At 41.2% G+C, this 26,326-nt stretch overlaps 1 protein-coding gene across 7 annotated transcripts in view; it reads right to left on the bottom strand.

Moving 5' to 3' along the window:
* Positions 1 to 26,326, bottom strand: part of UBE2K (ubiquitin conjugating enzyme E2 K) — an 85,820-nt gene that overhangs the window by 37,131 nt on the left and 22,363 nt on the right. For 2 of the 7 annotated variants that reach the window (XM_034958464.3, XM_063603525.1), the window contains 2 exons: positions 8,608 to 8,701; positions 316 to 374 (listed from right to left, as the gene is read on the bottom strand). The exons of 2 other annotated variants lie outside the window; for them this stretch is intronic. In XM_034958464.3, the coding sequence (XP_034814355.1) occupies positions 316 to 374; positions 8,608 to 8,701 (153 nt within the window). Of the gene's footprint in view, positions 1 to 315; positions 375 to 8,075; positions 8,134 to 8,607; positions 8,702 to 26,326 lie in introns of those variants that run through there. 3 more of the 7 variants (XM_034958465.3, XM_063603528.1, XM_063603527.1) reach the window with 2 other exon arrangements.

Below are 26,326 nucleotides of genomic sequence, written 5' to 3'. Positions count from 1 at the left end.
ATGTGTAAAAGGGCTCTCTAAATTTGGGAACACTGCCACGTATTTCTAGATCTAGTATATGAGCCATTGTCAGATGTACATCCTATTCCAGTTTTGAGCCATTACTGGCTGCCTTTGGGTGAGTTTGCTTTTCATTCTAATTTCAGAAGACAGCCACCTGCCATTATCTAAAATCCTGTCCACATCAAGTTTACACAGTAAGCATAAAACTCATAAAGCTGTGACTTTAATAAGCCCTAAAATATATATTAATAAAATGAGGTCAGAAATATAAAATATTTTATAACTTCATGCACAAAAATAGGCTTACAATACCTTAGGGGGATTAAATGGGTATGTTTCTGGTATTTTTATCTCTAGTTGGTATCTTCCTCCTGAAAAAATGGGGAAAACAAAGTTAAGAATGCTGCTCAATTCAAATATATAAGACAAATATACTGATGAACTTTTCAGAGCAGCTATTTTATATTCAATTATAAAAATTCATTTTAAAGTTGAAATCCAGAAAGAAAGTAATCAAAAGCACTAGTTTTAAATTTAAAGGTTGTTTAAAGCATACAGAATATCCATTTCATACAACTGTATTCGTTTATCAGTGAGTAACAAGGCCAGAGATAAATACATTTAATCCAGACAATGCAATGCCAACATTTCATCAGGACAATTAACTATTGGAGTTCTAATCTCCACTGTGTCCTCTAATCCATCCTGTTAAGAATTGCTAAATAACAACAACAACAAAAGGGTCAGAAAAAAAAAAGAAGGCAAGGAGGTATAAAAGTACAAATGATACAAAGGACAGAGATTATGCCATAAACAAAATTCTACTTCTAGCTGGTTCTCGCAAATGAAATAAGGTCCCAATCTTTTCATTTGTGCCCTAAATTAAATGTCAATACTTATTTGTTAATATTTGTGCAATTAAACTGCAATTACTTTTGCACTAGCCTAATAAAAACAAGCTGGGTCCATGGCTAATGCCTTGTAATCCCAACACTTTGGGAGGCCGAGGTGGGAGGACTGCTTAAAGCTAGGCCAGGAGTTTGAGTACAGCCTGCTCAATATAGCAAGTCCTTGTCTCTATTTTAATACAAAAAACTTTAAATATATTTTTTATTTTTTAAGCAAAATTCAACGAGAGAGATAGACATAAAGACAAACTATTCCTTCATTTATTTATTTATTTATTTATTTATTTTTTTTTTTTTTTTGAGACAGAGTCTCGCTCTGTTGCCCAGGCCAGAGTGCAGTGGCGTGATCTCGGCTCACTTCAAGCTCCACCTCCCGGGTTCACGCCATTCTCCTGCCTCAGCCTCCCAAGTAGCTGAGACTACAGGCGCCCACCACCACGCCTGGCTAATTTTTTTGTGTTTTTAGTACAGACGGGGTTTCACCATGTTAGCCAGGATGGTCTCGATCTCCTGACCTCGTGATCCACCCGCCTCAACCTCCCAAAGTGCTGGGATCACAGGCGTGAGCCACCGTGCCCAGCCCAAATTATTCCTTTAAATGGGTATATAAAATGCAAAATTTTACCAAGGAGCTTTTCTAACCAGTAATATACAAACAGAAGGCAACTTTTTGTTTCGTTTTGAAGTTATCTTGAGCAACTAGCAGCTACACAGCATTTTTAAAAAGCTTATCTAGGCTCGGCGCGGTGGCTCACGCCTGTAATACCAGCACTTTGGGAGGCTGAGGCAGGTGGATCACGAGGTCAGGAGATCAAGACCATCCTGGCTAACATGGTGAAACCCCGTCTCTACTAAAAACACAAAAAATTAGCTGGGCATGGTGGCGGACGCCTGTAGCCCCAGCTACTCGGGAGGCTGAGGCAGAAGAATGGCGTGAACCTGGGAGGCAGAGCTTGCAGTGAGCCCAGATTGTGCCACTTCACAATCTAGCTTCTCACAACTGGGGTACTCAAGGAAAGGATAACTGCCTCTTAAGAAACTCTGGGCTGCGTGCAATGGCTCATGCCTGTAATCCCAGCACTTTGGGAGGCTGAGGTGGGCAGATCACTTGAGGCCAGAAGTTCAAGACTAGCCTGGCAAACATGGCGAAACCCCACCTCTACCTAAAATACAAAAATTAGCCGGGTATTGTGGCATGTGCCTACGATCCCAGCTACTCAGGAGGTTGAGGCACAAGAATCGCTTGAACCCAGGAGGTGGATATTGCAATGAGCCAAGTTCACACCACTGCACTCCAGCCTACGTGACAGAGCGAGAATCTATCTCAAATAAACAGAAAAGAACAGAAAAAAGAAAAGAAAAGAAAACACTGAAGGGGTAAGTCTTACACTGGATGAGAGGCTGGATTCAACTCTTAACTCTAAGATTAATAACATAGAATACTATTACAAAATATAGTAAATAAAACCGTTCTATTGAAATATTTATATATAAGACTATGAGATTTTGTTTCAAGATAATCAAAGAATAAATTAGATCACAGATGGCCATGAGCTGATAGTTATTAAAGCTGGCTGAAGAGGTTTCATTATATTCTTTTTTTTTTTTTTGAGATGGAGTCTCGCTCTGTCGCCCAGGCTGGAGTGCAGTGGCGTGATCTCGGCTCACTGCAAGCTCCGCCTCCCAGGTTCACGCCTCCTGCCTCAGCCTCCCAATTAGCTGGGACTACAGGCGCCCGTCACCACGCCCGACTAATTTTTTTGTATTTTTAGTAGAGACAGGGTTTCACCGTGTTAGCCAGGATGGTCTCCATCTCCTGACCTTGTGATCCACCCGCCTCGGCCTCCCAAAGAGCTGGGATTACAGGCGTGAGCCACTGCGCCTGGCCTATTCTTCTTTTTTATATATCTGAAATTCCCTGTAATAAAAAGTAAAATAAAAAACTGTGTGCTAGGAACATTATCTTCAAAATTCTATACACTCAGCTCTTTAAAAAGTCAAACAAGAGACTTTCTTCAGTATATTCTAGACTCTCTCAAATATATCTCCTCACTCCTCCATTGTTATGAATGGATGGATGACTATGAATCTGAGGAAAAAATAAAAGTGGTACTATTTTCTTCAAACCCTTTTTGTTTCGAATCCTTCTCTTTTTTTTTTTTTTTTTCCTGAGACAGGGTCTCGTTCTGTTGCCCAGGCTGGAGTGCAGAGGCACAATCTTGGCTCACTGCAACCTCCACCTTTCAGGTTCCAGCAAATCTTGTGCCTCAGTCTCCTGAGTAACTGGGTTTACAGGTGCCCACCACAATGCTCAGCTAATTTTTGTATTTTTAGTAGAGATGAGGTTTCACCATGTTGGTCAGGCTGGGCTTGAACTTCTGGCCTCAGGTGATCCGCCTGACTCAGCCTCCCAAAGTGCTGGGATTACAGGCATAAGCCATTGCGCCTGGCCTCTCTTCTGGCTACTTTTTATTTGAGGCGGATTCTCACTCTGTTGCCCAGACTGGAGTGCAATGGTGCGATCTTGGCTCACTGCAACCTTCACCTCCCAGTTCCAGCAATTCTCCTACCTCAGCCTCCTGGGTAGCTGGGACTACAGGTGCGCGCCACCATGCCTGGCTAATTTTTTAATTTTTTTTTAAGTAGAGACAGGGTCTCACCATGCTGGCTAAGCTGGTCTCAAACTCCTGACCTCAAATAATCTACCCGCCTCAGCCTCCCAAAGTAATGGGATTACAGGCATGAGCCGTTATGCCTGGTGGCTAGTTCTTTTTAATAGAATCCCATAGTGATTCATGCATGAGTTGAACTAAATGCCTGAATCACAGAACATATAACAATAATGAAATTTAAAGAAAAGTAGTGGAAAGAAAAAAAAAAAACTGACAGGTAAGAGAAGGGTACCTGAAGAAATTTTGTGACAATAACTGTCTATACCCAGAATTAGAAATGCCAGCTTCAAATATAATTATAATAAATTTGGCTTCAGCACTACATAGGCTTTTCTTTTTCCTTCCTAAGAATTTTTTTTTTCTGATTAAACTCCAGATTAAACCATCTCTATAACCCATCATACAAAGTTCTTTGTTAATGGCCAAAATAATCTCTTAGGAGCAGTGTGAGGGCCCACAGATATTATATAAATAATGCTGGACTCGAGAGTCTCTAAAATCTTATTTCTATCCCTTATGTTACATGCTCTGACAACTTTCAATATATGACCACTTAGCATTAATCATATAGCATTATTTGATCAGGGTAATACAACTAAGGAATCTTTATGATAACTATATTATTCATATTATAATAGTTTTTACTTTAAAACATTAACTTCTTGAAGAATAGCTTTTAATATTAAAAATTAACAATCTTTAAATTTAACTTAACCCAAAGAGGAGATGAGGAAGGAATGAGAATTTTTAAGCTGTCAACAATGATTCCATAAACCTAAAAGAAATTTTAGGAAGAAAAGCTCAAGAACTAAACTGTTCCTTTGTCATTGAATTATTAAGGCAAAAGAAGTGAAGAAAATTGAGTTAAGTAACATCCACAATATGGCATTTTCCCGTGAGTACTCTACTTCGCAATCCGATTCTTTAAATACTACAAAAACAGCTGCCTCATTACTTAATAATGGTTATAAATTGCTTAACATTCCACATGTAAACTTTTGCTTTAGCATTTAAGTTTAGATTTTTAAAAACTCAAAAAACTGCAACATCCTTGCAATAAACATTTAACCTATCGTCACATTTAAAAGAAAAAGCATTAAAGTTTATGCCCTTGAATGGTGTTTTCCTTAACAAAATGAACTTCTCTCAAAAGTTTTATATAAAATAACAGAATTCAAGTTACTCTACCACAAATATATAAAAAGCATATTAAATCTAATCTTATCAAAATATTCATTTAGCAGCAGCAACAGCAACAGCAGAAATAAGCACTTTTTTTTTTGAGACGCAGTCTCCCTCTGTCGCCCAGGCTGGAGTGCAGTGGTGCGATCTCAGCTCACTGCAACCTCCGTCTCATGGGTTCAAGGGATTCTCCTGCCTCAGCCTCCTGAGTAGCTGGGATTATAGGCGCACGCCACCACACCCAGCTAATTTTTGTATTTTTAGTAGAGATGGAGTTTCACCACGTTGGTCAGGCTGGTCTTGAACTCCTGACCTCGTGATCCACCTGCTTCAGCCTCCCAAAGTGCTGGGATTACAGGCATCAGCCACCCCGCCCAGGCAGATATAAGCACTTTTAAATGACCAAACTTTTGGTCCCATTCTCGGTATCGGGAAAAAGAAAAGAAAAAAAATGACCAAACTTGTTTCTAACCAATAAAGAATATATCTTTTTTTTTTTTTTTTTGAGACGGAGTCTTGCTCTGTTGCCCAGGCTGGAGCGCAATGGCACAATCTCGGCTCACTGCAAGCTCCGCCTCCCGGGTTCACGCCATTCTCCTGCCTCAGCCTCCCAAGTAGCTGGGACTACAGGCGCCCACCATCACGCCTGGCTAATTTTTTTGTATTTTTAGTAGAGACAGGGTTTCACCGTGTTAGCCAGGATGGTCTCGATCTCCTGACCTCGTGATCTGCCCGCCTCAGCCTCCCAAAGTGCTGGGATTACAGGTGTGAGCCACCGCACTCGGCCATAAGAATATATCTTAATGTATCTTTTTTTTTTTTTTTTGAGACAGAGTCTCGCTGTCGCCCAGGCTGGAGTGCAGCAGCGCAATCTGGGCTCACTGAAGGCTCCGCCTCCCAGGGTTCACGCCATTCTCCTGCCTCAGCCTCCCGAGTAGCTGGGACCACAGGCGCCCACCACCTCGCCCGGCTAATTAGTGTATCTTAATATATCTTAATGTATATAAGTATACATTATCCAATTAAAAAATTAATCTACCTATTAAATATTGCTTCTATCTAATTTAGCTCAGGAAGTGCCTTGTTTATAAAAATCAATGAAAAAATTTAAAACTTTGCTGACAGACCTCTAGAATAATGTCACTGCCCTACTATCTTCCAAAAATACTTCAAAACAACCTAAAAAAAAAATTCAAGAATAACTATAAGGTCTGACTTCAAGAAGCAGCTAGTATATTATTATATAAAAACATCTGCTATTAGGACAAGCATCTGATTTTTTAAAGATAACTAAAGGTCTCCTCTACATTTAATGATTGCAAAAAGGACTAAATGAAACAGCATCCATGAAAACTGCCAGACCAAGCCAAGCAGATAGGAAGCACTCGATAAACAGCATAAAAAATTAAATATCTAGAAATGGCTCGTATGAACTATAAAACAAAAAATAAAATTTTATCACTTAAGAATTGGTACAAGGTTGGGCACAATGGCTCATGCCTAGAATCCCAAGACTTTGGGACACCAAGGCAAGAGGTTTGTTTTAGGCCAGGGGTTTGAGACCAGCCTCGGTAACTTGGCAAGATGCCATCTCTCCAATAAAGAAAGAAAAAAATGGGCTGGGTGCGGTGCGGTGGCTCACGCCTGTAATCTCAGCACTTTGGGAGGCCGAGGTGGGCAGATCACAAGGTCAGGAGTTCAAGACAAGCCTGGCCAATATGGTGAAACCCCGCCTCTACTAAAAATACAAAAATTAGCCGGGCATGGTGGCGGGCGCCTGTAGTACCAGCTACTCGGGAGGCTGAGGCAGGAGAATTGCTTGAACCCGGGAGGCGGAGGTTGCAGTGAGCCAAGATCGTACCACTGCACTCCAGCGTGAGAGACAGAGCAAGACTCTGTCTCCAAAAAAAAAAGAAAAAATGAATAAACAGAATTGGTATAATATGCTAAAGACATTCTAGGGTCTTAAAAAATCTGGATTAAAAACAAGAAAATATTCAAGAATATTAGATTTTTAAAAAGTGTTTTGGGTAGCCGGGCATGGTGGCTCACTCCTGTAACCCCAGCACTTTGGGAGGCCGAGGCTGGCAGATCACGAGGTCAGGAGATCGAGACCATTCTGGCTAACACGGTGAAACACCGTCTCTACTAAAAAAATACAAAAAAAATTAGCCAGGCATGGTGGCAGGTGCCCGTAGTCCCAGCTGCTCGGAAGGCTGAGGCAGGAGAATGGCGTGAATCCAGGAGGCGAAGCTTGCAGTGAGCCGAGATCGCGCCACTGCACTCCAGGCTGGGCAACAGAGCGAGACTCCATCTCAAAAAAAAAAAAGTGTTTTGGGTAACTGTTCATTACAGAATTATAGAACCACTCGAAAGTATTTAGCTGGTGGCCGGGATTGGTGGCTCACGCCTGGAATCCTAACACTTCGGGAGGCCAAGACAGGTGGATCACCTGAGGTCAGAAGTTCAAGACCAGCCTGGCCGTTATTGTGAAACCCTGTCTCTACTAAAAATACAAAAATTAGCCGGCATGGTGGTGCGCCTGTAATCCCAGCTACTCAGGAGGCTAAGGCAGGAGAATCACTTGATTCTGGGAGATGGAGGATGCAGTGAGCCAAGATTTCACCACCGCACTCCAGGCTGGGTGACAGAGAGACTCAGTCTCAAAAAACAAACAATCAAAAAATGAACAACAAAAAACACACACAAAGTATTTAACTGGATATGGTGGCATGCACCTGTAGTACTAGCTACTGAGGAAGCTGGAGGATTACCTGAGCCTAGGAATTCAAATTTATAATGAGCTATGACCATGCCACTGCTCTCCAGCTTGGGTAACAGTAAAACTTTGCATATAAAAAAATAGATAAAACAAAACAGACATCACCACCACTTCCAATATTAAGTCAATTCTGATTTACATAAAGTGATTAAAAGCACAGGCTTTGAAGACAAAGGCTATCAGTTGTGCTACTTAGATGGTTGACCTTAAACAAGTTACTTCTCTTAACTTGTTTCTTCATCTATGAAACAGCAATCGTATTTACCTAGTAAGATTTGCTGAAAGGATTAAATGAGAAAATACATGTAAAGACTGTATAATTAGGGTTACCATATATTGTTATATGTTTTCTAATAAACAAATATTTGAATAGTTATTAATGCAAGAGCCTTGGTTATATGCTATATAATCTAAATTTACAGTAATATTAATTAATGAAGACTCACCTAATAAGAAAGTAAAATGCTATAAGGTTTATTTCTGTATCTTACCACCCGATTCCATGGTCTAAAGTAGCTACAGACTTACTTTGTGAAAAGTTCAGCAAAGCCACCTCCTTTCTATGGCTTGAAATAATCACTAAAAGCTTTCCTGAATAAAGAAAATAAACATTTGGACTACAGCCTGTATGAAGACATGAGTGAATGAAATGCTGAATGACAGAAAGAAGAACTTTAAAAACAAAAGCAACATTTTACCAATGAGATATTTAAGGCAAGGTCTGTTTTAGATACCATATGAAGGGTAACTGAGTGTCTACAGTCCATATGATTTAGAGGTTTACCATGCCAGATCTTTTATTCTATTAAATTCTAACCTATAATACCTGTAACAAAGCTCTGCTAAAACTGTTTTATGGAAAGAAAAAAATTAGCTAAAATTCAGTAAGAAATACCAGTCTATATTCAGTATCTAAATTTAGTATTTTTTAAATTGCTGTTTATCTAAACCAAATGAAGTTACCCTCCATATAATTTATAGATGTTTAAGATTATTCTGATTAAATGTTTCAGACAAGTTCTAATACGCACAATATTTTGATACAGAAAAAAGTACTTGCCTTCATATGGTGTGTCTGGAGGTCCTGCTATTTCTCCTCTTAATTCTGTAAAATTCTCATCTACAAGATCTACTTTAATTTGATTTTTGCTCGTCTTAAAAATAAACAGAAAATAAATGTTAGTTATGTCAGCAAGAAAAACGCCTAAAGTATTACCTATAAAAAATCTTGAAACCCCCTCTTTCATAAGCTTGATTATCTGCTCTAGTAAAATAAGTCTGGGCTTTTCTAGGACTTAATTATCCAGTTTTAAGAATATTTAAAACAAACTAATAAATTCTAACTTCATTGTTTTAAATGAAATAACACCACTATGAACAATAATACAATGGCTTCTTGACTTTCTAGGAATGTTATTAGGGAAAAATAGTATAAAAGCTATTTTATGTTTGCCAATTCCATGTATATCAAGTCCAAAGCGATAAATCTAATCATCCACAGATGAACACTAAGATATTATATTCTGCACTATACCCCCACAATACATGGGTTCTGCTTAAACAGAAAATTCAGGGTCATTAAAAGCCATTTAGGCCATAAACTCTCACTTGAACTAACCATAACAACTTTAAATGTTTAGTTTAACTGACTGAAATAGTACACTATCCACCAGAATGGTGAAAGCTCTAGCTATCTAACAGATTCTCCTTTCCATGAAAAATTCCAGAGGACTAAATGCCTCAAAAGAAAAGGCCTTCAATTTGTTTTTCTGCTTAGTTTATTAAAACGGCAACTACCTACTTCAAAAAACCAGATTTCTACTTTAAATTTATCTACGTTGACTTATTTTGCACTTAAAACTACTCCAAGTACTTTCCTATCTATAGCATTACTGAGTCTCTTAACCTTATGACAGTCCATTCTCAGAGCCATGATAACCTTAAATGATTCAGAAAACCATCCAGTGGGATTCACATTAACATTCATAAGTGCCTGCCAGCAAATGGGCTCTCCACTTACATTCTCAAACCTATGTTAAAAATACAGTAAATCCTCTTGATTTTTTAAACCAAAATCCCTAAAGAACAAGTTACATCTTCCTTTTTTTGAGACGGAGTCTTGCTCTTGTTGCCCAGGCTGGAGTGCGATGGCACGATCTCGGCTCACTGCAACCTCCACCTCCTGGGTTCAAGCGACTCTCCTGCTTCAGCCTCCTGAGTAGCTGGGATTACAGGCACCCACTACCACGCTCAGCTAATTTTTGTTATTTGTAGTCGAGACGGGGTTTCGCCACGTTGGCCAGGCTTGTCTCGAACTCCTGACCTCGCGATCCGCCCGCCTTGGCCTCCCAAAGTGCTGGGATTATAGACGTGAGGCACCGTGCCCGGCCTATATCTTCATTTTTTTTGGTTAGAATTCCATATTGTTACCTGATTGACACAACATATCTACTCTTATGAAACAAAGCCTTACTCAAGATTTCAAAAGTGAAGTTTTTTGCTTTTAGACTGACTTTCTTAAACTTGATTACTAGATGAAACAGTGTAAGAATTACTGTCTTTGGCTTCCTCCTCCAACCCAAAAAAAAACACAATTTTTACTCTTTTTCTATGTTAAATATTTTTTAGTACAGAACGTTTAGTTCATAAACAATACATGACTTAAAACCCATATTTTTCAAAGTTCACATCACTCCAAATTAATCCTGTTTTTTAATAAAAACATAGGATTTAAAAACTTACTTTCTAATTAGTACTTTTTTTTACATTTTTCTGAAAATATTTTTTATCCAAAAACTAAATTTAACTATAAATATGTACAATAAGAAACTACTTCTTATGCCCTAAAAAATCATTAACAACTTTGGTATTTGTGGTAGAGGAGAAAATGTACATTTAACAACAGTAAAACTACTCTGATGGCCAGGCGCGGTGGCTCACGCCTGTAATCCCAGCACTTTGGGAGGCTGAGGCAGGCAGATCACGAGGTCAGGAGATCGAGACCATCCTGGCTAACACGGTGAAACCCTGTCTCTACTAAAAATACAAAAAAATTAGCCAGGTGTGGTGGCGGGCGCCTGCAGTCCCAGCTACTCGGGAGGCTGAGGCAGGAGAATAGTGTGAACCCAGGAGGCGGAGCTTGCAGTGAGCCGAGATCACACCACTGCACTCCAGCCTGGGTGACAGAACGAGACTCCGTCTCAAAAAACCAAAAAAACAAAAATTTAGTTGGGCGTGGTGGTGCACACCTGTAGTCCCGCTACTCGGGAAGCTGAGGCAGGAGAATCACTTGAACCAGGGAGACGGAGGTTGCAATGAGCCAAGATCGTGCCACTGCACTATGGCCTGGGTGAAAGAGCGAGACTCCATCTCAAAATAAATAAATAAATAAAAATAAAAAATTGTCTAGTATCTATGCATAATGTTAAAAGAAAATTGGAGGCATCCAACTTTCACTGACCAATTTAAGAAGCCAGTGTTAACTTACACTTGCATTTCTCCTCTTAAGGCTTCTTACAGGAATAATCATCTTGCTAATCATCAACGCTTTCAAAGATCTCGATAGCTTTCCACAATCCCCCCTCCAAAAAGTAGTATGTAAATAACCCAAAGATGTCAGGATACTAAAGGATCTGATTAAAGTTTTTTGGGAAAGGAGAGGGAGATTAGAAAAGCTGCTTTTTGGGACTGCCCAAATTTCTGGCTAGTAAAATGCTAAATAATTATTCCTTTTCATACCTCTATCCTTATTTCTGTCTACATCACCCCCAAATTATTATTATTTGTTTAAGACACGGTCTCACTCCCATCACCCTGGCTGGAATGCAGCAGTGCGATCTCAGCTCACTGCACCTCAACTTCCCAAGCTCAGGTGATTCTCCCACCTCAGCCTAACCAGTCGCTGGGACTAGAGGTGTGTACCACCATGCTTGGCTAAATTTTTAAATTTTTAGTAGAGAGGGGGTTTTGCCATGTTTCTCAGGCTGGTCTTGAACTCCTGGGCTCAAGTGATCCACCAGCTTTGGCCTCCTGCCTTGGCCTCCAAAAGTGCTGCGATTACAGGTGTGAGGTACCGCATCCAGCCCCCAAATTATAAGTCAGAAAAAAATTGCTCTTTTTTTCACTCTATAGAAAGAACATTATTATTGTATGAAAAAATGTACTAAATAAGCTCAAGAAAATACCATCATCATGATGAATTACATTATGAAAAAGCATTCTGGTCAGGTGCGTGCGGTGGCTCGTGCCTGTAATCCCAACAGTTTGGGAGGCCAAGGCAGATCACTGAGTCAAGAGTTTGAGGCCAACATGGTGAAATCCGGAAAAATTAGCTGGGCATGGTGGTGTGTGCCTGTAGTCCCTGCTACTTGGGAGGTTGAGGCACGAGAATCGTTTGAATCCAGGGTGTGGAGGTTGGAGTGAGCCGAGATTTCGCCATTGCACTCCAGTTTGGGTAACACAGTGAGACTCTGTCTCAAAAAGCAAAAACAAAACAAAACAAAACAAATTCTAGAGGGCTTAGAATAGGGTCTTTATTTGCACAGAACTAAAGATAAAAAGAAAACAAAGTTAAGCCAAAAATTTTTCACAGCTCAATTTTCCATCAAGCAACAATTATTCTTTATACCACCACAGTTTAATTCAAACATCCAGTTATTTCACAATCTAAAACTCCAATCCCACTGCTCCCACAAGTGAACTTAAAGTCTTACTTTAAGAGTCAGGAACTATAAGCAAGACATGGAGAATGGTGAAAGATGACAGTATTACAAAAGTCATGGCCTTTGGAGTAAGACATATGTGTGCTGAATCCTAGTTCTGTCGCTTACTTGTGGTATTCATTCAGGTATAACACTTAACACCTAACTCTCAATTTTATTACTGTAAAATGAGAATACTTTCAGAATTAAGTTTCTTGGATAGAAGTAAGCAGCATAGTTCCCCTTTCCCTAACAACATTAACTATAAAACCTTTAATTTGGCTGGGTGCAGTGGCTCACGACTGTAATCCCAACACTTTGGGAGGCCAAGGCGGGTGGATCATTTGAGGTCAGGAGTTTGAGACTAGCTTGGCCAACATGGTGAAACCCCATCTCTACTAAAAATACAAAAATTAGCCAGGTGTGCTGACAGGCACCTGTAGTCCCAGCTACTCGGGAGACTGAGGCAGAAGAATGGCTTGAACTTGGGAGGTGGAGGTTGCAGTGAGCCGAGATTGCACCACTACATGCAGCCTGGGTGACAGACCGAGATTCTGTCTCAAAAAAAAAAAAAAAAAATTAAAGCCCGATTTTACAAAATTAATTTCACAGTCCTGTTTCCACAGTCTAAGAAAAAAATGTAGTATCTACAAATAAATAATAAAATAATGTGTTATTCACTTCAATGACTGCAACAACCAAGACAGCTGTAGCTTTTGGGTGAAATTCTGAAGAACTGTGTTATCACTGTAAATTTTTCATAAGGATAGGTCAAAGATTGCTTTTCTAAACTTTCTTCTCCCAACTCAGCTAAACACATAGCGGGACCTCTGGTTGTTGTTGTTTTTTTTTTTTCCTGATGTTCCCTGGGAGCTTCAAGGCATTTCTAATGCACAAAAGGAACAGAGATATATAGAAGCTATAGCAGCTAGGCCAGGCAGGGTGTTTCACCCCTGTAATTCCAGTACTCTAGGAGGCCGAGGCAGATGAATCATTTGAGGCAAGAAACTTGAGACCAGCCTGGCCCATATGGCAAAACCCTGTCTCTACTACAAATACAAAAATTAACTGGGCATGGTAGCACATGTCTGTAATCCCAGCTACTCAGGAGGCTGAGGCATGAGAATTGCTTGAACCCGGGAGGCAGAGGTTGCAGTGAACCAAGATCACACCACTGCACTCCAGCCTGGGCTACGAAGCAAGACTCTGTCACCAAAAAAAAAAAAAAAAAAAAAAAAGAGGGAAGAAGCTATAGAAGTTAGCAATTTTCAAATCAACTATTTTATTAAGATATACATGAAGCATGCAAAATAGCACATAACGTTGAAGCTAATTTGAATGAGATAAAAAAAACATTATTGTCAACAACCAACAGTGAAGAACTCAAAGCGGTTCTAATGTATTTCCAAGGCCACCTCTCAGTGAAATGATATTGTCATTGTTACCATCATCACTGTAAAAATTCTTTCAAATAATGACTAGGGTCTAGTATATGCTATCTCAAATGTTAGTGAACAAAACCTAAGTCCCTGCCCACTTGGAGCTTACATTCTAGTGGGAAAAACTAAACACTGGAAGATTTTATCATTTAAGGACTAAATACAAAGTATATTGTTGTTTAACCTTTTTAAAACTTACTAGCTATGAACAAGTTAATTAACTACTTTGTACTCCAGTTTCATCCTCTGTCAACTAAGGATAAGATAGTTCCTCATAGGGTTCGCTGGTGAATTTAACAAATAAAGTATATAGAACAATGCCTGCCACACAGTAAATGCTAAATTTATCACTGTAATATGCTGACTCTTGATAATGATGTTGGGGCAGAAAATTTTAACCCAAAGCAAATACTGTATTTTTTAAAGAGAATAATTAACAATATTAGCCTCACTTCTATTTATTTTTTTTAAAATGCTCTAAAATAAAATTTAAATCCAAATCTCAAATAAGACAAATATGATTCTAAATGCCCCCTAAAGTTACAAGTAATTCTTATTGATATAAAAAAATTATTATTTGTTTCCTAGTCAAGCCACAACTGTTTTAGGAGCCCTGCTCATCATTGTCATGCATATATAAAAGTGAAATTTAGTTCTTCCTAATTTAGTTGGAAATAATACTTTAAAAGCTTAACAGTTGCCATTATTTTCTCATAATTTAATATAAATGACTTATCTTTCCCCTATTATTCAAAGGCCTAAGAAATACACTCGATTTCTACCTTCTAGGCAGTTAAATTTTTTTTTTATTTTTTTGAGATGGAGTCTTGCTGTGTTGCCCAGCTCACTGCAACCTCTGACTCCTGGGTTCAAGGAATTCTCCTGCCTCAGCCTCCCAAGTAGCTGGGATTACAGGCGCCCGCCACCACGCCTGGCTAATTTTTTTGTATTTGTAATAGAGACAAGGTTTCATCATGTTGGCCAGGGTGGTCTCAAACTCCTGACCTCTGGTGATCCACCTGCCTCAGCTTCCCAAAGTGCTGGGATTACAGGTGTGAGCCACCATGTTTTCTGAAGCTTATGGCACATAACAGTCCCAAAGCAGAAGTGACATGAAAACAAAGGGATTGGGAGAATAATGAAAAACTGAGGCCATGGAGACACATGTATGATCCTTACTAAAAACAAGTTCTAGACGAGCAGTATCCAATACAATATAATGTAAGCCACATACGTAAATTTAAAATTTTCTGATATCCACATTGGAAAGAGTACAAGATGGCCGGGCGCCGTGGCTCATGACTGTAATCCCAGCACTTTGGGAGGCTGAGGCAGGCGGATCACCTGACGTCAGGAGTTCGAGACCAGCTGAGGCAGGAGAATCGCTTGAACCCGGGAGGCAGAGGTCGCAGTGAGTTGAGATCGTACCACTGCACTCTAGCCTGGGCGACAAAGCAAGACTCTGTCTTGAAAATAAAAGATAAAAATAGTACAAGAGACTGGACATAGTGGCACACTCCTGTAAATCCCAGCTACTTGAAATTCTAAGGCAGGAGAACTGCTTGAACTGGAGAGGCGGAGGTTGCAGTGAGCAGAGATCGCGCCACTGCACTCCACCGGACAACAGAGTGAGACTCTGTCTCAAAAAAACAAAAAAAAAAGAAGCTATAGCAGCTAGCAATTATTATTATTATTATTTTTTGAGACAGAGTCTCACTCTGTTGCCCAGGCTGGAGTGCAGTGGCGCAATCTCAGCTCACTGCAACCTCCACCTCTTGGGGGTTCAAGCGATTCTTCTGCCTTAGCCTCCTGAGTAGCTGCAATTACAGGCGCCCACCACCATGCCCGGCTAATTGCTGAATTTTTGGTAGAGATGGGGTTTCACCATGTTGGCCAGGCTGGTCTCGAACTCCTGACCTCAAGATCTACCAGCCTCAGCCTCCCAAAGTGCTGAGATTACAGGCTGAGCCATCACACCAGGCTGCAGCTAGCATTTTTTAAATCACAACTGTAATCCCAACACTTTGCGGGGCAAAGGAGGGAGGATCACTTGAGCCCAGGAGCTTAAGACCCGCCTGGGCCACATAGTGAAACTCCCATCTCTACAGCGTGGAAAAAAAACCAAAAAAAACAAAAAACGTGTGTCTGTAATCCCAGCTATTCAGGAAGTTGAAGTGGGAGAATCACTTGAACCCAAGAGGTCAAGGGTGCAGTAAGCTATGATTGTGCCACTCCACACCAGCCTGTGTGACAGAGTGAGACTCCATCTCTTAAAAAAAAAGTTAAGTTCTGGACTTCTGTCAAACTTTACTCAATCTACAATGAAGAGTAATTCAAGTCTGAATTTATCAATTCCATGAATATTTACTAAGTACTTGCTATTTGCAAGGCATTATAACAGATACTGGTAGTATAATGATCAACTAGAAATTTTCTCTAACCTGTATCAATAGTTATTTCATTCTAAGGTACTGAAGAACTAATTATATAATTTTTAAATGAAGTACAGGATACTATGAAGAACATTTAGCAGAGAGAAAATCTAGAAAGTAAGAGGAAGCTTCCTTGAGGAAATTAGTTTTAAAAGACTTTAGGAAAAGCCAGCACTTAAGGCAGAGCGTACACGCTGTGCAAAATGGAGGCAAACGAGGACTTGACAGGTTTAGGAATTGAAATGCCGCCAATGTGACTACAATACAAAGAATGAAAATGACGAAATGAGGCAGGAGAAGTAGTCAAAAGCCAGATTATTCAGGGTCATGAAGAATAATAAAAATTTGAAGTGTTGTAACAATCAGATCTGGGTCTTTTAGAGATCACCTGGCTGGAGTAGGGGGAAATGGCTGGAGGGGGATTAGAGAGAATACTTAGGAAACCAGTGAGAGATGCCAATAAAGTCCAGTGCAATGAAAAGAAGATGAATTAAGGCAGACAGGAAGTAAAATCTAAAGGACTTAGTTACTAACTAAAAGCTATGATCTTAGAGGAGGGGATTTTTTGCTGGGTGGATGACAGTATAATAAAGATAAGGAAACAAAGAATTGAGAAGTCAGGGTTTGAGGGAGAGGGGAAAAATCAGTTTGAGACACGTTGGATACAAGGTATCTATGAAAATCCAAAGAACCAAGTAGGTAAATGAAAAATTCAGGTCTCGGGTTCAGGAGTGATCTGAAGATACAGTCAGAAAGATAGGAAAGATCGGGCGCCATGGCTCACGCCTGTAATACCAACACTTTGAGAGGTCAAGGTGGGCGGATCATCTAAGGTCAAGAGTTCGAGACTAGCCTGGCCAACATGGTGAAACCCCGCCTCTACTAAAAATACAAAAATTAGCTGGGGGCATGGTGGTGCGTGCCTGTAATCCCAGCTACTCTGGAGGCTGAGGCAGGAGAACTGCTTGAATCCGAGACACGGAGGGAGCAGTAAGCCGAGACGGAAGCACTGTACTCCAGCTTGGGCGACAAAGTAAGACTCCTTCTTAAAAAAAAAAAAAAGGTGGGGGGCTGTGCGCGGTGGCTCACGCCTGTAATCCCAGCACTTTGGGAGGCCGAGGCGGGTGGATCACGAGGTCAAAAGATGGAGACCATCCTGGCTAACACGGTGAAACCCCGTCTCTACTAAAAAAAAAAAAAAAAAAAAAAACTACTAGCCGGGCGTGGTGGCGGGCGCCTATAGTCCCAGCTACTCCGGAGGCTGAGGCAGGAGAATGGCGTGAACCCAGGAGGCGGAGCTTGCAGCGAGCCGAGATCGCACAACTGCACTCCACCTGGGGGATACAGCGAGACTCTGTCTCAAAAGAAAAAAAAAAAAAAGAAAAAAGGAAAAAAGGAAAGGCAGGAGGAAGGGGAGGGAAAGGGAAAAGGAAAGAAAGGAAAGAAGAAAGGAAGAAAAAGATATTTGGATAGTCTGATATCACTGACACTACAGGAATAATATTTCAAGGAAACAGTGGGTAATGTTGCTGAACGATCAACAATAATACCTAATACATCGCTTTATCATCCAGACAGGAGGTACAGTGGTACAATCATAGCTCACCGCAGCCTCAAACTTCTGCGCTAAGGCAATTCTCCCGCCTCAGTCTCCCAAACTGTTGGGATTAGAGGCGTAAACCACCACTCCCAGCTCAATATCTATATATAATTTACAGGCAATATTTTAACTGATGTACATGTAATAACTCAATCTTAAAACAAACTTACGTGCTTACCAATAAGGAAGCTGAGGCAACAAAGTCACAAAGCTAATAATCAGTGAAGCCAGGTTTTAAAACTGATTCAAGAGTCAAGATAGAGCTTTTCTTTTACTTATTTTTTTTTTGAGATGGTGTCTTGCTCTGTCGCCCAGGCTGAAATGCAGTGGGGCAATCTCGGCTCACTGCAACCTCCACCACCCGGGTTGAAGCGATTCTTCTGCCTCAACCTCCTGAGTAGCTGGGACTACAGGCGCACAGCACCACGCCTGGCTAATTTCTTACATATTTTTTAGTAGACACAGGGTTTCACCACATTGGCCAGGCTGGTCTCGAACTCCTGACCTTATGATCTGCCTGCCTCAGCCTCCCAAAGTGCTGGGATTACAGGCGTGAGCCACTGCACCCGGCTCACTTCTAAGATTTCAGTTAGAGGACATCTCAATGTATGCCAGTAAGAAAAAAACACTGCCATTTACACTATGACACAATACTTTTATCACTCAGTTTTTATTATACACTTACTCAACTTTTAGAATTTATATACTTCAATCCTAAGATTAGGCCAGGCACAGTGGCTCACACCTGTAATCCCAGCTCTTTGGGTGGTGGAGATGGGCTGATCATTCGAACCCAGGAGTTCAAGACCAGCCCATCTCTATCCTTATGGAAAAGAAAAAAAAAAAAAAAAGATCAGTCCAGACAACATGGTGAAACCCTGTCTCTACAAAAAAATTAGGTAGGTGTGGGTGTGGTGGTGCGTGGCCATAGTCCCAGCAATGCGGGAGGCTGAAGTGGGAAAATCACCTGAGCCCAGGAATCCCAGGCTGCAGAGAGCCGTGATCTTACCACTGGCACACCTGCCTGGGTGACTGTGGTGTATCCTGTCTCAGCGCTCCCCCCATAAGAAACCTTTAAGATTATTAAAGAGAAAAGAAAAACAGTCAAAGCTACTCCTCAAACTTCTTCACATCAAGTCCTACTCTCCAGTATCACCTTTTCAATTCAGTCTTTGTTGTCCATGTTTTTCCTACACAATACAATCCTCTGTATGTGATATAACATTTGTACTCTAAGACTGCTTGTGACATAAAAGGACTAGAAAGTAAACTAAATGATTACAACCATTAAGAAGAATAACGTAACTGTAAAAAGGTAAGTCAGAAGTCAAGGAAACCTGAGCATGTACTGTGTCATTACATATTCAAAAATTAGTGTTTCTTTTGTTGGACATAATAAGACAATTGATTTGGTTTCATAAAAATGTCCTTGTATGTTAAAGATCCACAATGAATTATTCACTGTACAATGACAGAATTCTGGGGTTTGCTGCAAAATAACTCAGAAGATTTGTTTCAAAATAATCTAGAAGGGGACAGGCACATTGGCTCACGCTGGTAATCCTAACACTTTGGGAGGCTGAGGCGGGTGGATCACCTGAGGTCAAGAGTTTGAGACCAGCCTAACCAACATGGTGAAACCCTGTCTCTACTAAAAACACAAAAAATTAGCCAGGTGTGGTGGTGCACGCCTGTAGTCCCAGCTACTCAGGAGGCTGAGGGAGGAGAATCGTCTGAGCCCAGGAGGCAGAGGTTGCAGTAAGCCGAGATCGCACCATTGCACTCCAGCCTGGGAGACAGCGAGACTCCATCTCAAAAAACAAACAAACAAACAGCAAAATAATCTAGAAGGGAGTGGGAATCTGACAGACAAAACTAGCCACATGTTCACAACTACAGAAAGTGGAGGCCAGGAGTGGTGGCTCACACCTGTAATCCCAGCACTTTGGGAGACTGAGGCAGGAGGATTGTTTAAGCCCAGGAGTTCAAGACCAGCCTGGGCAACAAAGTGAGATCTCCGTCTCTACAAAAAAGAAAAAGAAAAAGAAACTGGGTGATGATATCTATTATGCTATTTTCTCAACTTCAGTACAAGTTTAAAAATTTTAGCAGAAAGTTAAAAAGTAAAAACAGGCCAGGCACGATGGCTCACGCCTGTAATCCCAGCACTTTGGGAGGCCAAGGCAGGTAGAACACCTGAGGTCAGGAGTTCGAGACCAGCCTGGTCAACATGTTAAGACAGACATACAGGGAGGATGCCACATAAAGACAGATTATTGGGGTGATGCATCTACAAGCCAAGGAACACCATAAATGCTGGCAAACCAACAGAAACTAGGAAGAGGCAAGGAAGGATTCCCCAGAGGTTTCAGAGGCAATCTGACCCTGCTGACACCTTGATTTCCAACTTCTAACCTCCACAACTCTGAGAATAAATGTTTTATTTTAAAAACCCAAATATTTACAATACTATTTTAAAAAAAAAAGGCCAAGTGTGGTGGTACATGCCTGTAATCCCAACACTTTGGAAGGCCAAGGTGGACAGACTGCTTGAGCCCAGGAGTTCAAGACCAACCTGGGCAACATGGCAAAACCTGCTCTCTACTAAAAATACAAAAATTAGCCAGGTATGGTGGTGTGCACCTGTAGTCCCAGATACTCAGGAGGCTGAAGCAGGAGGGTCACTTGAACGCAGGAGGTTCTCACAGTGAGGATGGAAGAAAATTCCCTGCATGCTTCTGGCAGGGGGAAGGGGGAAAGTAGCCATTCTGAAGTAATTCCAAAGTAATCTGTTCTTCTTAAAAAGGCCTGCCTTCAAGAGAAAAGATTTCACCAGAGGTTAACCAACTGGAGTTTTATCAGAGCTAACTGACCCAAGGGAAGTGAAAAACCCAATCCCAGCCTTCCAATCTCAACTAAGGAGGAAGTGTGAACTGAGAAGCAACTGTGAATATCACAGCCCAGGTACACAGATTCACTAAAAGACTACAACAGAATACTGAAACCTTACTATCAAGAGGTGTTTTTTTTTTTTTTGAGACAGGGTCTTGCTCTGTCACCCAGGCTGGAGTGCAGTGGCATGATCATGGCTCACTGCAAACTGCCTCCCGGGTTCAGATGATCCTACCTCAGCCTCCTGAGTAGCTGTGAGTACAGGTGCATGACACCATGCCTGGTTAATATTTGTATTTTCTGTAGAGACGGTTTCGCCATGTCTCCATTTGTCTACAAATCTCGAATTCTTGGGCTAAAGCAATCTGTCTGCCTTGGACTCCCAAAGTGCTGGGATTACAATTGTCAGCCACCATGCCTGGCCACGAAGGCTTTTGTATAACAACAGGACGTTACTCAAAGAACTGCATTTGTGCAATACTTGCAAGGAATTAAAAAACTAAAAAAGAAAAAAATATAACTGCATGTCTCAGATCTTATTTAAGAAGTCTCTAAGGAACCCCAAGACAACAAAGGAAACAAAAATAAGAACACTGGAGGAAATATTAGTTCTCACACCTACAGCTACAACACATGTTAATACAAAACACAGCCCAATCCTAAGTCAGATAAACGTAATGCCTCACACTAAAGGCTTATGTATCTCAGTTACTTTTACCTAGTAAAACATGCCCAGCTTTTTTTTTTTTTTTTTTGAAACAGGGTCTCACTCTGTCCCCCAGGCTGAAGGGCAGTGGCGCCATCTCAGCTCATTGCAACTTTTGCCTCCGGGGCTAAAGTGATCCTCCTGCCTCAGCCCCCCCAAGTAGCTGGGCCTACAGGCATGCACTACCGTGCCTAGCTAATTTTAGTATTTTTTTTTTTTTTTTTTTTGCAGAGACGGGGTTTTACCATGTTGCCCAGGCTGATTTTGAACTCCTGAACTCAGGCAATCCACCTGCCTCAGCCTCCCAAAGTGCTAGGATTACAGGCATGAGCCACCATGCCCGGCCCATGCCCAGCTTTCAACAAAAAATTACAAGATGTATTAGAAGACAAAAAAATACAGTTTGGGCTGGGTGCAGTGGCTAATACCTGTAATCCCAGCACTTTGGGAAGCCAAGGCAGGAGGATTCACCCCAGGAGTTTGAGACTAGCCTAGTCAACACAGCAAAACCCCACCTCTACAAAAAAACCACAAAAATTAGCCAGGTGTGGTGGTGCGTGCCTATAGTCTCAGCTACTTGGGAGGCTGAGGTTGGAGGATCACTTGAGCCCAGGAGTTCCAGGTTGTAGTAAGCCATGATTGTGCCACCGTACTCCAGCCTGGTGACAACAATTAAAAAAAAAAAAATTAAAAAAGGACTGGGCATGGTGGCTCACGCCTGTAATCCCAGCACTTTGGGAGGCTGAGGCGGGTGGATCACCTGAGGTCAGGAGTTCGAGACCAGCCTGACCAACATGGTGAAATCCCATCTCTACTAAATACAAAAAAACCAGATGGGTGTGGTGGTGTGTGCCTGTAGTCCCAGCTACCTGGGAGGCTGAGGCAGGAGAATCGCTTGAACCCGGGAGGCAGAGGTAGCAATAAGCCGCGATTGTGCCATTGCACTCCACCCTGCGCAACAAGAGAGAAACTCTGTCTCAAAAAATAAATATATTTTTTAAAAAAGGAAATTAGTTGTACAGTACCCATCATTAACACAGAGAAACAATGATTTCAAATGTTATTATTTTCCCTTAACAAAAATTTAAATTACAAAGACATTCTGAGTTTTCCCTCTAATTTATTAATCTCTTTAAGAGCAGACAGGCCACGTGCAGTGGCTCACGCCTGTAATCCTAGCACTTTCGGAGGCCGAGGCAGGCGGATCATGAGGTCAGGAGATTGAGACCACCCTGGCTAACACAGTGAAACGCTGTTTCTACTAAAAATACAAAAAATTAGCCGGGCATGGTGGTGGATGCCTGTAGTCCCAGGTACTCGGGAGGCTGAGGCAGCAGAATGGCATGAACCTGGGAGGCAGAGCTTGCAGTGAGCAGAGATCGTGCCACTGCACTCCAGCCCGGGCAACAGGGCGAGACTCAGTCTGAAGAAAAAAAAAAAAAAAAAAGAGAAGACAGCAGGGCTGGGTACAATGGCTCATGCATGTAATCTCAGCACTTTGGGAGGTCGAGGCAGGTGTATTGCTTGAGCTTAGTTCGAGACCAGCCTGGGCAACATAGTGAAATCCTGTCTCTACTTAAAAAAAAAAAAATTATCTAGGTGTGGTGGCATATACCTGTAGTCCCAGCTACTCAGGAGGCTGAGGTGGGAGGATTCCTGGAGTCTGGAAGGCAGGGGGTGCAGTGAGCTGAAGTTGTACCACTGCACTCCAGTCTGGGTGACAGTGAGACACTGTCTCAAAAAAAAAAATTAAAGAAAAAAGAGAGGTGAGTGGATCACCTGAGGTCAGGAGTTTGACACCAACCTGGCCAACATGGTGAAATTCCATCTCTACTAAATTAGCCGGGTGTGGTGGTGCGCGCCTGTAATCCCAGATACTTGGGGGGCTGAGGCAGGAGAATCACTTGAACCTGGGAGGCGAAGGTTGCAGTGAGCCGAGATCATGCCACTGCACTCCAGCTTAGGTGACAGAGGGAGACTCCATCTCAAAAAAAAAAAAAAAAAAAAAAAAGAGAGAGAGAAAAAGAGAATACAGCAGGTCCTTGGATAACATCATTTCCTTATAACATTTACGAGGAAAAAAAAAAATCCCACATGGGCTGCTGTCTTATGTGGAGCTTGCATGTTCTCCCCATGTCTTTGTGGGTTTTCTCCGGGTACTCAGGTTTCTTCCCAAATTCCAAAGATAAACATGTTAGATTAACTGGCATGGTTAAACTGTACCAGCATGAGTGAGAGTGGGGGTGTGTGTGAGTGCACCTGGTAAAAGGATGTTGGGAATAAGATTATTTCCAGGATGCCAAAGAAGTAATCCATCCTTTACTTGCTAATTGCAAAGAGCATAAAATGTACCTTTACAAAGAAATCTTGTAGTTCCCACCTTAATCAAATGATTAAACAAGTGACCAAGCATCACTAACAGTAAGAAAATCTGATATTACACATGTACTAATATGATTCAATATGAAGTATACAACATCACTTGGGATCTTCTTACCAAAATGTTTAACCTGAAGCTAATCAAACCTTTATACCTAAACTAGGAATCACAGACATCAAGATTTTCAGTATTAATGAGATGAGAAAAAAAGAAAGGTATGTGAAGGGGTTAACAATCATAAATTGTAAAAGACCCAAGAATACAATTATATACAATCTGTGAACGTTACGTAGATAAGACTTTTTTTAAAGTCAACTGAAAAATAAAAGTTTGGGGTTTTTTTTGGAGACAGGGTCTTACTCTGTCACCTAGGCCGGACTGCAGAAGCTGCAGTGAGCCATGATCATGGCACTGTACCTACTGGGCTCAAGCAATCCTCCAACCTCGGCTGCCCAAGCAGCTGGGACCACAGCCACATGCCACCACACCCAACTATTTTTTTCTATTTTTGTCGAGACGGGCTTTTGTCATGTTGTCCAGACTGGTCTCAAACTCCTGGGCTCAACTTATCCTCCTGCCTCAGCCTCCTAAAGTGCAAGGATTACCAGAGTGAGCCACCATGCCCAACCAAAAGAATATTATTTTTAAGAGATGCATGCTCAAGTTTTTGGTAGTGAATTATACTCATGAGAGCAACATGATCTTAGCTAGTGGGGATACAAGTGTACTGTCCTTTCGACTTTTCTCTTCAAAATTTTATTGATAAAAAGTTAAAAGTTGACTGGGTATGGTGTCTCATGCCTATAATCCCAGCACTGTGGGAGGCCGAGGCAGGTAGATTGCTTGAGCCCAGGAGTTCAAGACCAGCCTGGGCAACACGGTGAAACCCTATCTCTACAAAAAAAAAATGAAAATTAGCAGGGCGTGGTGGCACGTGCCTGTAGTCCCAGCTACTCAGGAGACTGAGCTGGGAAGATCACTTAAGACCAGGAGTTTGAGGCCGCAGTGAGCTGTGATTGAGCCACTGCACTCCAGCCTGGGTGACAGAGGGTCTCCCAAATACTTATAACTTCTCTTTGGCTCCCTATTCAACTCTAGCCCCATACTACAATAATTTCTTGCCTAAGCTACCTAAAAAGGTTTCCTAAATGATCCTGAGTTCATTCTTGCCCCTCTACCCTCTACATGGCTAGTTGTCTAATCAACTTTCTTTTTCCCTTCTTCCCTACTAAAGAAACTCTCATTTTAATTGAGGAGTACTGTGCTCAGCTAAAAAAGATTTCCTAGCCTCCCTTAAACCAAGAAGAGGTTATGACGCAGTTTTGGTTAAAAAAATAAAAACAGTCGTAGGACAGTCCATCAGCAAAAGAAAAAAAGAAAAACAGAAGTTGGCCAGGCAGGGGCTCAGGCCTGTAATCTCAGCATTTTAGAAAGCCAAGGCAGGAAAATCACTTGAGGCCAGGAGTTCAAGACCAGCCTGGGTAACATGGCAAAACTCAGTCTCTACAAATAATTTAAAAATAATTAACTGGGCACAGTGGTGTCTACCTGTAGTACTAGCTACTCGGAAGGCTGAGGCAGGAGAATCACTTGAGCCCTGGAGTTCAGGGTTACAGTGAGCTATGAGCATACCACTGCACTCCAGCCTGGGCAACAAACTGAGACCTAGTTTCTAATAAATATAAACATATATACATAGAAAAAAACAATAAAATGTTTTTCCATTATTCATTGTAAAATGATTATTAACTATCTATACATATACAGAGTTGATCATGGTCATTCTAATTTATCCTGTAAGTATCAGTTACCGGTTATTCCCAAGAAACTCTTTCCCTGAGGCTAGAATACCCAACTTCCATAGGTCCCCTTACTTAAAGTCAACAAACACACTTATTAGCTGTTCAATTTCTCACTGCCTTACTGAGCCATAATTTATTCCATAACATCAAGGATCATGTCCATTTTATTAACATAGGTAGCATTCAGTAAATATGTGAATAAATAAAAAATGTAAAGTTACACTAAAGAATTGAACCACAGATGATGTCATATATACTAAATAGATGCCAGTGAGATCTTCAAAAGGGAAAACTACAGAAAAAAAAAAAAATTACCTTCCCACTATCTTGTTTCCCAGTTTTGGGCTTGGACATTCCATCATCCTAATTCAAGACCTGACTACATTATTAACACTTACATGCAACAGAAATCCAACTTTACCTGGAGGCCACCTTTATCAATATATTCAACTCTTCCTAGTCCCAGAATCAGGATGAAACTTTCACAATGGTTGGGGATGAGCTCTCTAGAGCTTAGGAATATCCTTAAACTCATTCAGGAAAACAAGTATCTCCTGCTTAGCAGGCAATGGTGCTAAGCAATGGGGAATGGAAGATCAGTGAGAAAGAACTCTGCTTTCAATGACTCACATTCACAGTTCCTACGGGCAGATGGAAAGAAAGCACCTAACAATATAAACACCTAAAATTTCATCCAACACTCAATGACCACTCAGTATGTACCACTTTCAGAGATATACACTCAAAATTCTCACACATGTACACTATCAAGAAACTGGAAATAACTGAATGTCTAATAGGAGGCAAAAACTGTGCTATATTCTATAC

The sequence above is a fragment of the Pan paniscus genome, chromosome 3, assembly GCF_029289425.2.
Source record: "Pan paniscus chromosome 3, NHGRI_mPanPan1-v2.0_pri, whole genome shotgun sequence".
In the NCBI taxonomy this organism is placed as follows: Eukaryota; Metazoa; Chordata; class Mammalia; order Primates; family Hominidae; genus Pan; species Pan paniscus.
This window is presented reverse-complemented; position numbering and strand designations above follow the sequence as displayed.